This window comes from Castor canadensis, chromosome 7, assembly GCF_047511655.1.
Source record: "Castor canadensis chromosome 7, mCasCan1.hap1v2, whole genome shotgun sequence".
Lineage (NCBI taxonomy): Eukaryota > Metazoa > Chordata > Mammalia > Rodentia > Castoridae > Castor > Castor canadensis.
Window position 1 is genome coordinate 105,258,515 of NC_133392.1, and position 12,727 is coordinate 105,271,241.

At 32.2% G+C, this 12,727-nt stretch overlaps 1 protein-coding gene across 7 annotated transcripts in view; it reads right to left on the reverse strand.

The window, feature by feature from the left end:
* Lrrc7 (leucine rich repeat containing 7) overlaps positions 1-12,727 on the reverse strand; it is a 509,113-nt gene that overhangs the window by 107,867 nt on the left and 388,519 nt on the right. For 5 of the 7 annotated variants that reach the window (XM_074079778.1, XM_074079771.1, XM_074079772.1 and 2 more), the window contains 4 exons: positions 11,285-11,384; positions 8,884-9,008; positions 6,623-6,871; positions 1,501-1,701 (listed from right to left, as the gene is read on the reverse strand). In XM_074079778.1, the coding sequence (XP_073935879.1) occupies positions 1,501-1,701; positions 6,623-6,871; positions 8,884-9,008; positions 11,285-11,384 (675 nt within the window). The remainder of the gene's footprint in view (positions 1-1,500; positions 1,702-6,622; positions 6,872-8,883; positions 9,009-11,284; positions 11,385-12,727) is intronic. The other 2 variants (XM_074079777.1, XM_074079774.1) reach the window with 2 other exon arrangements.

Consider the following 12,727-nt stretch of genomic DNA (forward strand, 5'->3'; position numbering starts at 1 on the left):
ATTTAATTTTTGGATATATAATGCATGCTATGCTTGTGGGACATTTTAAAGATTTATTTTCTTTACTACAGGGTTATTATTAAATTCATACCAACACTGTATTTCCCTCACTTCACCAAGGCTAATCCAAAATTAAGCAATTGTAGGATCTTCTTGGTTTCCTAGTAAATTTACTCATCTTACAGGTCTTCATGACTACCGAATTATCTGACTTGCTAAGCTATGATTACATGAGATTTAAATATAAAGTGTATGTGTATGTACTGCTAAGTATTTGCTTCTTCCTTTTTATCTTCTTGTAATATCTTAGACAAAATAAAAGCTTATTTATTGCATATGTGCAATATTGTGGAAAAGAGAAAGCACAATGACATTCTTTTTATAAGCAAAAAAAAAAAAAAAAAAGAAAGTGAATATTTAAGAAGGAAATTTACTTTCCTAGATGCCCATGTGTCTCTTCCTCTTCAGGGCAGGCTGATGCCTCTGCTTGCACGTGTGTTCCCAATGTCTTATTATTTTTGCTCCAGATCTTCCCTTCTTCTGGAATACTCTTTCCTCTTTTGCACTTTAAAAGTATCATTCAACCTTCAATATTTATTTCAGCCCTAATTTAGAGCATTCCATTGTCCATCACACATTCTTTATATAATATGTTCTTTACTTCATGTGTGTTAAGTTTATCTGCTAGACTTTAAATTGGGGACTGCGGACACATTTTATGTTTCTTTTCTTTCTCTCACAGGTTTCAGCACAGTGCTACATATTCAGTTGGTGTTCAATAAATGCAACAAATCAATGCTTTGAAATGCAGATTTGTAAAAGAGTTTCATCTAGAGAAGTAATATGGTCTTCTAGCATACTCATACCAATTATGTTTCTAATGAAGATAAAAAGATGATTACTAAATTAGTTGAAGAGTTGATGAAATAGTAAAGGTGGAGTAAATGTAGTTGAATTCTTTTCAGACCACTCAGATCAGTAAGGATGGGTTTCTTACTTAATCTATTTTAGATTCCATAAGCCTAAATTTCAGTTATCTCCTCTTTTTAATATTGATAGTTTGTCTTCTATATAGACACAAAAATCATTAAAAATCCACTCTAAGTCTTAGTAGGGATTTTTTTGGGTGAGATTTTCAGGATGAAAAATCTTTATTTAGTTTTTCCTAACAACTGATACACTAAAAGTTGGGAGCAGCCAAAATAATATCGCTGATATAATGTATTCAACAACTAGGTGTAGCTAGGTAACAAACTATTCATTCTGTGTGCATTGGAACTTTTGGAGCTGTGTTAATGATTGTAGGCCATGGGGGTGTCAATTATCTACGATTTATCAAATGTAACCCTCATAATTTGAAAGAATAGAAAGACCAGGTATATTTTAGGAAAAGGCATGTATTGTACTTATCAAGGAAGGTGTATTCAGTATTTTTCAACATATCATTTAGAATTCCAAAAATCCAAACCACACTGGCAATTACCAATAACCTTCAAATACCTCCACTGTAATCTCCTTTGGGGCTACCGGCCACTTGTGTTCAAATTTTTCTTTCACAGTTTGCTCCGTGTTAGCAGTTGGATTTGAATTGTCAACACGCACTCCGTGGCTTGGCTTACCCACCAGATTTTGAACAGATTTTACCATATTCTTTAAATCCTCTGGGTAAGGAGTTGGATATCGTTTTAGGTTTATTTCAACCTAGAAGTTTGTAAAAAGAAATTTAACATAAAAATGACTTCAGTGAGATGTTCACAGAGCTATTCTATCTTATGTGTAGTTGTATAGTCAAATGCAATACAGTGAGTGTTGAGCTGGCTGAAAATCTGCTGTATAGAAGAACACATGGTGTTTTCTCACATTTGGCCCCATGGGACTTCTCTCTACCCTTTCCACTCTTCTAGATTATAAACGTTTTTTGGATTATGATGTATCTTTAGAGGGCTACCTATTTTTTTGGTGGTACTGGGATTTGAACCCAGGACTTTGTAACTGCTAGGCAGGCATTCTACCACGTGAGCCATGTCCCAGTCTATTTTTTTCTCTTTTAGTTATTTTTTGAATAGGGTGTCATGTTTTTGCTTAGAGCTATCCTCAGACCTCAGTCCTATTACCTAAAGTCTCAGGTGTAGCTGGGATGACAGGTGTGCAGCACATGCCTTCCTGGCTAACTTTCTCCTATAGGCTAGTTTAGATCCATGACCCTCCTGATTCTGCCTCCAGAGTAGCTGGGATTACAGGCGTGACTACCTGCTCTTTAGATGGTTGAAATAGAAGTAGGTTGAATTCTTGTGACTGCTAATCTCTAAGAAATTTACCAAGTTATTATTAGCTGCTTTCACAGATTAGAGACTATTCCTTTCTTTATCTTAATTATCTATAATAATTTGATATTGAGTATATTTGCAGTATTAATGCAGATAATAGGTAGAGACCCCAAAAGACTTAAAATTAGAGTTGTATATCGAAAAATGTAAAGGTGACAATAACTGCTACTAAAATATACATTATCTCTAATATGTAATTTGCATGTTACATCAAAATATATGATAACAAATTCTTGTTAATACTTAAAAAAACTGGCTCTGAATGTCTTTTATATTGAGTTTTTACCCTAACAGTATAGCATGCTTTTGGGTAATATATTAAAGAGAAATAAAAAATTGAGGCTATTTTCTAAGATATTTTAGCTAGACATATATATTTTGGCTCATGTTTATTCAGATATTTATTTCAATTTTTGAATTCATTTTTGGGTATCATGTTGACTTTTGGGAACACAAAATAATGAGTATTCTTAGTATTGAATTTATTCCATATAGAATATCCTACCATCAAAGTACTTATTATGATATATTTAAAAATAGCCTAAATATAAGTTGTCCATGCTGTAGAGGAAAAATAAGATGCAGATTTACCTGGCTTGGCTGTTCCAATAAACATGTCTATTTGAATCTGAGTAGAATCAACTTTTCAGAATGGAATGGTTTATGTGACTGCAGTGAGTATGTGTCTGTGGGAAGTGTGTGTACAGTGGAGGGTGGGAGCAGAGAAAGTGGGGAGAAGCTGGAGGAGGAAGAGAGAGTGGGAAAGAGAAGAAAGGAAAACTTACACCCATGTAATTCATGGTATGTAAGAAACTATGATGGTGGAATACATCTGAAGATTATGAATAAACACTTTTGCTCATCTGCAGTTTTGGTAAATCCACCAACTGTGTTATTCCAGTATTTTTGTCCTCCTTGTGGCTCATTTTCCTACTTAAACACCAAGATTAGACTATACTAGATGATTTCTAGCATTCCTTTCAATACTAAAAGTATGAACTTACTTTTCCAGTACATACTTGGAAAGCAGATAAAAAATAGGTTTTTTTGACTAACGTTATTTACGGTAATTTCTGTACACAACCAAATAAATAAAAATGAAATTAATAATATATAGAAGTAAAGTTATAATAACCCAAGACAAAGTTAGACTTCACAGAAAAAGTATAAGTTGGTAAATATAATATTACTACATTCCAGGGTACTTAATTTATAATGCGTTCTTAAATAAAAAAGATGATATACATGCTAGACAAAGTGCATTGGAATGCATGCATTCATGGACCTGCTGTTTAATTCATTATGAATTAAATAAAAATTTTCGATTATATCATTGAGTTCGTTTAAAGGTATTTGACATCAAAGAGCTAAAGTTAAAAAAAAACTACATTTCCAAAAAATGTAAATTGTAGAATGGTATGATTATTGTGCCATTAAGAACATTGTTTTGTATTTAGTAACCATAATATATGAGTGAAAATGAATCTAGAGTAGGGCATTAAATTAAAATTCTATGCAATTTAAAAATCCTCAAAAGCAAAATCACACTTATAAATGATATGTGAAGTGTTCTTCCTTGATTGAATTAAGTACTTTATTGAATAATGTAATCTCCTTTTAATAGTTGCTACATCCCTTCTGACATGATGAGGTGACTTTTTACTAATGGTCATGGTGGCACTAATGATTTCTGGTTATTTTGTAAGCAAGGTAATGTGATATTTTGGTTATATCACCAGAATGTGTTTGGGTGTTTTATTTCTTTGAAAACATTTAAATGTAGAAACATTTACCATGTATCTAATGAGGCTTAATCTTTAAGCCTGTCACTTTTATACAACTCTTCTACAGCTTTGTGAGGTGACCTATTAATTATTTATATGGTCACTTTATATTATTTTTTTCCTTAAAGTGACCCCTTCCCACATTGTGGAGTCTTAGGTCTCATAGGATTTGGATTTGCTTTGCCTAGAAAATATGCTCTTTTCTTCCCATTTACTAGTCTTCTCACTGGACTTAAGAGTCAGGAAGCATAAATTCAATTCACTGGTTTGCCCCTGACTAGCTATCAGCTGCTAATCTGTCAGTTTTACTCATGAAAAATAGAAATGATCATCTCTTCCCCAACATACTTTGGTTAATGTAAGGTCTTTTGAAAATTTGTAAGTTTTATGTAGAGATCAGATATTATTTCTAACATATTTTACTTAATATTTTTAAAAGCTGGATTTCTTTCACTATGCAACTAAACCATAATGCCATAACTCTCTTTGTCCATGTTTTACATTGTATGCAGCAACAGTTCTCATTTATTATCTACCATGTTCCAGGCATCATACTAAATGATTTGTAGTGCTATTTATTATTAAATATTTATGTAATACACAGTACTATTTATAATTAATCTTACAGGTTTAAATGTTACTATTTATATGCTAAGTAATAAGTGATTATTGGTTAATTATTGTAGAATGAATCATTAACTTAGAATTACATGTCCTTTAAATTTCACACCCCATTACACATTGTTTCCATTTTACACAAGGACAACTGGGGCTCAGATGTACAAATCACTTATCTAAGGTCATATGAAACTCAGCTCTTTCTAACTCCAAAGTTTATGCTAAACCAGTGTCACTTAGCTTAGAGATACTCCCTGGGGCAGGTGCAGCACCCTTGTAACATCTGTGGAAGAAATACTTTAAGTCTAAAATGTGAATTTTATTGACTTAAATAATCATATAATTTAATTTTTAGAAATAAAGCTAAGTAACAACATTTTGTGATTTATTTAACACAAAACTATCAAAATCTATAATTGGATTATGTTTTATGCTCTGTACAAGCATATTCACACCCTTTTACAGATTGTGTGTGTCATACTTTGGAAATGAATAAACATGATCATAAACAGCCACATTGATGGTTCAGTGACACTCAAATACAAAAGTAGTTTCTTTCTGTTTCTACAGATATAGGTTAGAAATACTCCTTTATTATAATATGGCATATATAAATTCAGTTCTTATACATAAAGGTAGGAAAATCTATTAGCTGTACTCTCATAAAAGCATTGCATTTATCACTCACTATAAAGTATTTGTTTGTCACATATACATTTCATTAGAATGCAAGATTTTTACTAAAATATTTTGTTTTAACTTTGGAAACTAGAAACATTTCACAGTATTCTATGCACCTCAGATCTAAATAAAGTGCAGTGAATGCAAATAGCAGCTGCAAGACTTTGGGGACCCCCAACAATTTAGCAATGAAGAATGAATTACTTGATATTAGCAGCATAGGCTTTTTAGAAATGATATCCTGAATTCATTCAGAACTGTTTGTCATATATTATATTATACTCACATAATATAATATATCTCATATAATGATTGAATTCTAATTTGACTGTAAATTCCAGTAAGAGAAATAAAAATGCTTTGATCACTAATTATTTAATATTATCTTCTAGGAATTAATTGGACTGTTTTACAAAGAAAGGAAACAGAGAAGTTTTAGTTAGGAAAATGCATTCTCAGCTTGTCTTATATTGAATATAAGACACAGAATAAGAATCTAGTCCATTACATGTGGATGGTAAAGATTATTAAAAAATGCAGTGTTCTTTCATATTCCATGAAGACATTTTTTCCCTCGAATTAACTTCTTAAAAATCCAACACACTGAGATAAGGAAGCTCTATTTTCCATAACTCCTAACCCAATCTTCTCTTACAGGAATTCATATCTTCTGGGTCTTCAAATGAAAGGAAATTGATGCTTTCCAACAGATGTCTATCTTTGTGCTCAAAGTCCACTCTCAGCAGATCTCAATTTAAACTCATACTATTTTAAGAATCAAGTTTTAGCTACTTAATCTTGCCCGAATTGACAGGATAAAAATGAGCATAGGTATGAGGATAATTTAGATTGCCTCCATAGGGCCATCAACATTCTGCCCAGCTATTGGTATTCCCACACTTTAAGGGAAAAAAAAATTAAAAACAAAAATATAAATAAAAACGAAGCATCCAATTCAAAAACCATGCCAGATATCCCACCAATAGGTACCTTGCACTGATGTTCCTCCCCTCTGACTCAGTCCTCCCAACCCTATTGCCAATGTCAATAAACAAAAATTTAAATCGGAGTCAAAAATCAAACACTGGCAATTTAAAGGCTTCTAGGTGATCAACATTTCTTACCCCGAATCATGCAGACATACCCCATAAACTACTGTTCCAAGGTTGCTTCTAATGGGGGAATTTTCCTACCCCAAACACCTAGGCCTACCTGTCTGCCACTTAGAGAGGGAAGAGTGGCAGATTGTGCTGCAACTGGCAATTGAGAACACAAGCTCCTCTCCTGCTGGAGGCCACTTACACAACCCCATGCCAGCTGTGGGTCATTCTGGGGGATGGGCATATCTTGGATCTGCTGGTCACACCTGGCCCATGGTGTGCAGCAATCGCCAGACAGTCTGGCTGGTTGGAGGGTAATCCCACGCTGGCCCCTTTCCCAGGGGGCTTGGCAGGAGAGATCCTGTGGGAGAAGGAATCTCCATTTTCTGGGAGAAAGAGGAGCACTGTAGCAATACTTTCACTTTATCATTTTCCTACTTTTGATCTTTTTTTCGCTCTGGGTGAGATGATCATCATTAAAATTAGTACTAAGTCCATGTAATAAAACAGTACTAATACCATATGAAGCCAGAGGGTCACAACTTCTCCACATAGTGCTGCATTTGTGGCACAATATCACACTGAAAGTAAGGCATTATACTCTAGTCCATTTGAAAATTCCTCCTTAAATTTCATGTAAATTAAAGGTAAAAGGTGCTAAATTTAATGTACATGTAATGAACCAGAAGAGAGTGATTAATTTAATGCATGATTTCAACATATTCCATTCATCATATCTATATGATGATTTATTTAGAAGTTTGTTTGTGCTCTAATTTGTCCAATAGCCAATGGCATTGGAAATATTCAAATTAGTCAAAGCCACATAGTTTGAGATTTTGGAAAAACACATTGTTTTACCAAAATAATAAACCAAATATAAAAAATAATAAACCAAATATAAAAAAAATAGAGAAAACACTCTCAAGTATAATGAACCTACTCTGATTGTCTATAAACCTAGCCACATAACACACAAACAGTGCTTCTAAATAACTGTTTCCATTTCTACATTTTATATTTTCCTTGGCACATATACCAGTATATATTAAATGCACTTTTTTCTTGGATCCCTTGAATATAGATTTTTGACAAATTCAATGATATATAAAAACAAATCAGGAGCCCAAAATAGAATACATTATCCATTGGTTCTTGATTTAACATATGAAATCCTTAGAAAAGGAAATGAATTGTTCCAAAGGTTTGTTTGTTTCTAGTTTAGCATAATTTTTCTAGGAATTCACAAGTTTAAAAAAATGTCTCTTTGGTTGTCAGATGGCAATAACCAGCCATCAGAAATATGTTTTTTAAACCCAAATCTTAAATAAAAATTGTCATTTTGGAGTTGGGAATCCACTTTAGGTTCTCCATAATAATATAGACAGGTCCTGTTATTAAATTTCCATCTACCTCACTAATTCCAGTGAAGTTCCAGAAATTAACAGTTTATAAAATAATATTTAGAAAATGTGGGAAGGAGAGAACACATTATACAGTCTAGCGTGATTAAGAGAATGCATATACAATCACTTAATAATTAATCACTAAGAGCGAGTTGTTAGTATTCATGATTTAAAAAGTGCACAAATAATATAAAAAAGTTAATGAGAGATTCAAGATGTTGCCATGACAATAATTGAAAATCGGATGTTAGTAAAATCTAAGTCAATTCTGATGACATCTGACAATTTGAATAATTAAAAAAATACAAATTTTAAAGTTCAACTTTGTTACTTGATTTACATTACTCAAATAAAAGGTTTTAAAAATATTTTTTGAATCTTAAAAAGGAGTTATTTTCCCTAAGGAACATCACCTTGCTGTTAGGCACTCACTTTTAAAAACATCTTCAAATTTAAGAGAACTCATAAATTCTTCTCAAATATTCCAGAGACATAGAAACTTTCAGAGACTTCATGCTATTGTTATATGTTAACAGGTTGGTCCTTCCATAAATGGATTTTGGCTACATATAGTCTGCATAATGTCTTGCTCAGTGACTAAAAGAAAATCATTGCAATGTGTCAAAGATGCAATAAAGGGCTTAGGTGAAGTTCATCACCCAGACTTCAGTTGCTCTTTATAAATTTTCTGTCAGCTTGAATCTCTCTCATGTCATTCTGTAGAGTGGGGGGAGGGCATATCAAACTTGCTCAGTCAGAATTAGGACACTGGTCTCATTCTGAATTACACCAATTATTCCCAAACTACCAGCCTGCTGTGATGAGAGGTTCTACCATCAGATTTGAAGATGTGCTTGACCTTGCAGCCGAGGTCACTCAATTTATCCCCAAATCTATTTGAGTAGTAACCATGGACAAACAAAAATAATAATGAGATGGATGGAGAAACAAAGGCTAAAAAGTTCACCTTAACTTTCCCAGCATTATCATCATCTTCTTTTTTTTCCTCAAATTCAAAGGCAACAGTCATGCGTTGTTGTCTCTGCTCTTCCCACAGTGTAGGATTAAAGCTGTCACTGTCTGACTGGAAATCTACAGTTAGATTCCAAAGTATTATTGCTTTTTTTTTATATAGCGTGTTATTAATAGAGCTTAACATACTATGCAAAAAACTGGTGGTAAGTACCACAAATGAATATAAAAAGAAAAGGGAAAAGAAATAGAAAGAAAGATGGAAAGAGAGAAAAGGAGAAGGAAAAAGGAGAAAAAATTTCCTTGATATTTATTGTATGGTCTTTTACATCTTAACTCACACACAGCTTTCCTAAGAATAGCAGTTATTTCATAAGAGGATTGAGAAGGTTTCTAGTGTAGGGTATGGGTTTCCCATAGGATAATTGTAACAATATAGAGAGCTGGACAAACCACTTTAAAGCACTTTCTTATGCTCACAGCAGCGTACTAATACTAATTTCACCTTTTATTTTACTAATGAGGAAACAGTAGCTGAGTTTTAAGATACTTGCACAAAGTCACACATGTTCTCTGGTACTAATGCAGAATTCTATTCCATGGCTATGTGATCACAAAACTCATTTTTGTAACCACTAATCTTTTAGAATATTTTTACATGATACTACATGACTTTGATTTCATAATAAAGTGCCCATGTTTGAAACTTTTTTGGTTTGTTCTTTGGTGTGTGTGTGTGTATGTGTGTGCGTGCCTGCAATAGAAAGAATCTTGTTTTATGGTAGAAAATGAGTAGAAAATTTAGTCTTTAAACGTTAAGGTTTCAGTTAGTTTACCTGTGTCTTAAATTAACAGGGAGAATTGGCTTATAAATCTTTTATTTAGATCAAGTGTTGGCTAACGGTAATATCTTCATTGCAATATAATTGTGAAGATCTCATGAAAATGCAATAAAAGTTTTTAGTTTATGATAATTTATTCCTAAATGATAGCCTTTATCATATATTTCTTTGTTGTAAGATTCTGAAGATTCATTTATTATATTCCTGCTCAATAATCCAAAGGTATGAAGTTCATAAAAAATTTTCAAGTAGTAAATTTTCTTCCCTCAAAGGTAAAACAAAAATCAAATAAACAGAAACCACATGGGAAAATGTAAATTTCTGAATATTATACCTTACCTAACCGCATCTATTTCTAGCCTGGAACAAATTAGAGAATTCAGAAATGGCTTCAGAAATGACCTGTGATTATGAGACACTTTTCATTTTTCTCTACATCCTTTTAAAATGTAATATTTTGTGATCCAGGGGTATTAAAATGAAAACATAAGTAAAGCTACATGAATAAAACACAATCTTAACAGAGACTTTTCTTATATGATATGCAAACATGGCATCTTTTATAAATTCAAAAGATCAATTTTATTGAAGTCTGAAAAATATATATCAAAATAATCTTTCATTTTCTTACTTCCATAAGTCAAAATTTGAATAAAAATATCCTAAAATATCACCCCAATGATTTATTTACATTTGGAAGTCAAGACTAAAGCCATTTGTTATAATTATTCCTGGAAATAAGAAATACATAAGCAAATGGTTTATTTTACAAGTTAGTCTCATTCAAGTGGATTGAGTGGATTTCATCCATGGCTAGATTAATGTGGGTTTACCTTTCCAAGAACTACTGTCACTTTTAATCTGTCTGTAGAAAATGTTCATGTCAGCCTATGCTGACTTGGGCTCAGGGGTCTATGCTAACTTTCAAATAGTAAGGACAAACCTCTTAAATTTTTTTTTATGAAGAATGTGATCACAGAATAGAAGATTTAATTATTGAAAAAGGTTTAGGTTTCAAAATGTATTTCTATCATAGTTGCTGACAATTTTAAGAGGAATTCAACTTGAAACAGAAAAAAAATGGTTACTATTTATTAGTCATGTCTTTATGGTTAGCTCTTAACATGAAATAATTCGGGGTCTAAGATCACTGCTCTAAATGTTTAAATTGTGTTTTTGTAATAAGTGAACACAGGAAATGATCCTGCTTATTGAATCTTCCTTAGGCTCTGACTGCTCTCTGCTCATTGTGATTAGGTGGGTATCACATTTTGTTAATTAGTTTGTGTCTTACCATCCATCAAGAGAAGTTGCTGCTAAATATTGAAATTATTTTCATTAAGATATAAAAAGAGTTTTGTTTTTTGGAATCTTACTTAAAATATAGCATAGAGACTCATGCTAAAAGTAAACTCCCAAATGATATTCATGTTTTATGTAATTTTCTTTATAGGCTTGCCCATAGCTGGCACTCTTGGACAGAGATCAGAATAAAAACAGTCCTTTTTATCCATAATCATGATAAGTACAAAAGATACTTTAGCTGACGATTACCTTCATCACCACGAGGTTGCTGGGGAAACATATAGTTAGTCAATACTCTTTGCTTTGTTTCAGGATGAGCTTCCGTTTGTAAAGGAATAAGGGCTTTGGACTGGAAGCAAAGAACATATAAATTAGATAACAAAATAGCAAATATGAAGAATATTTATTTTATACAAGATAATGGTCAATAGCTTGGCCTCACAGAGTTGAATGGATAACTGGAAGAAAGATCAAGGAGAAAAAGAAATAAGAAAGGTATAACATAAAATTGTTGCTGAGGACTATTTTCAAATTCTAAGATTTTCACAATGAGGCTTTCTTCCTCTTTGCACACTATTTTACAAAACTTACCAAAACCTATTCAACTGTGCAATGTCAGTTTTAATCCCGAGGAAACAAAATGTGTTAAATCACTTAGCTAAGTAAGCTTTTAGTATTGGTTCTCTTTGCTTAATAATTTTCACGGGCAGTTGCCCTAGAAAGACAAATGGAACCTGGTATCAAATCCACACTATACAAGATCATCCATGAATTTAATCAGGTCAAAATATAAGCATTCACTTATTTTTAAGAGATATTTTTGTAATCAAAGACAAGCTCCACATACAGATAAGCAATTGTACATGTATCTGATGTCAAATAATATATTTATACTCATTTTTGGTTGATTCTGTAAATACTATTTTTGAAGGGTCTTTTTTGATTCATATATTGTATGCCAGTGATGTATTGGAAATGATCATATCATCTAATGTATTAAAATCCAATTATTTCTTGACACTTATTAATAGGAGTGAAACAAAAAGGGGATTTAGGATGCCAGCTTGTCTCATGAAACTGTGTCTGAAACACATTAAGTCAGTGTTCAAAATAAAAGTTAAATGATGCACTCACTCTGTTCATTCTCCCACAAAAATAATAAATCATTGATATTAAGGGATGTTTTTCCACAACACAAAACTGTTGAATAGACTTCCATTAGCATAGTTCACATTGATTTCAGAAATGAATTATTTATAATGACATATTGATGTTGTGGGAAATTGATAGCTTATGGTAGATTTGAACTTGAATGGCAATCTAATTTTTTACTCAGTAGATGGAAACAAGTGTTGCCATGAACTGTAAACACACATGTATTGTTCTCGCATTTACATTTTATAAGTTGTAGAAGTTATTTTTAATTTTTCACAAAGTCACCAGAATAGCTAGAAGTATGAACAATTTATTTACCAGTAATGCTTTTATGCTCAGGAAAAACAATAAACTCAGTTCAAGATGAATTGTTTTAATTTGGTCATTCATATTTTAGGATAAGTATTTCAAAATTTTAAGAACACAAGGAAAAAGAAGCAAAATAAATCATGTCACAATTATCCATCACTAGTTCTGGTGGCAAATTAAATGTCTCCAATGGTTTCTTATTGTTCTTCTAGTTAATAAAATTATTCA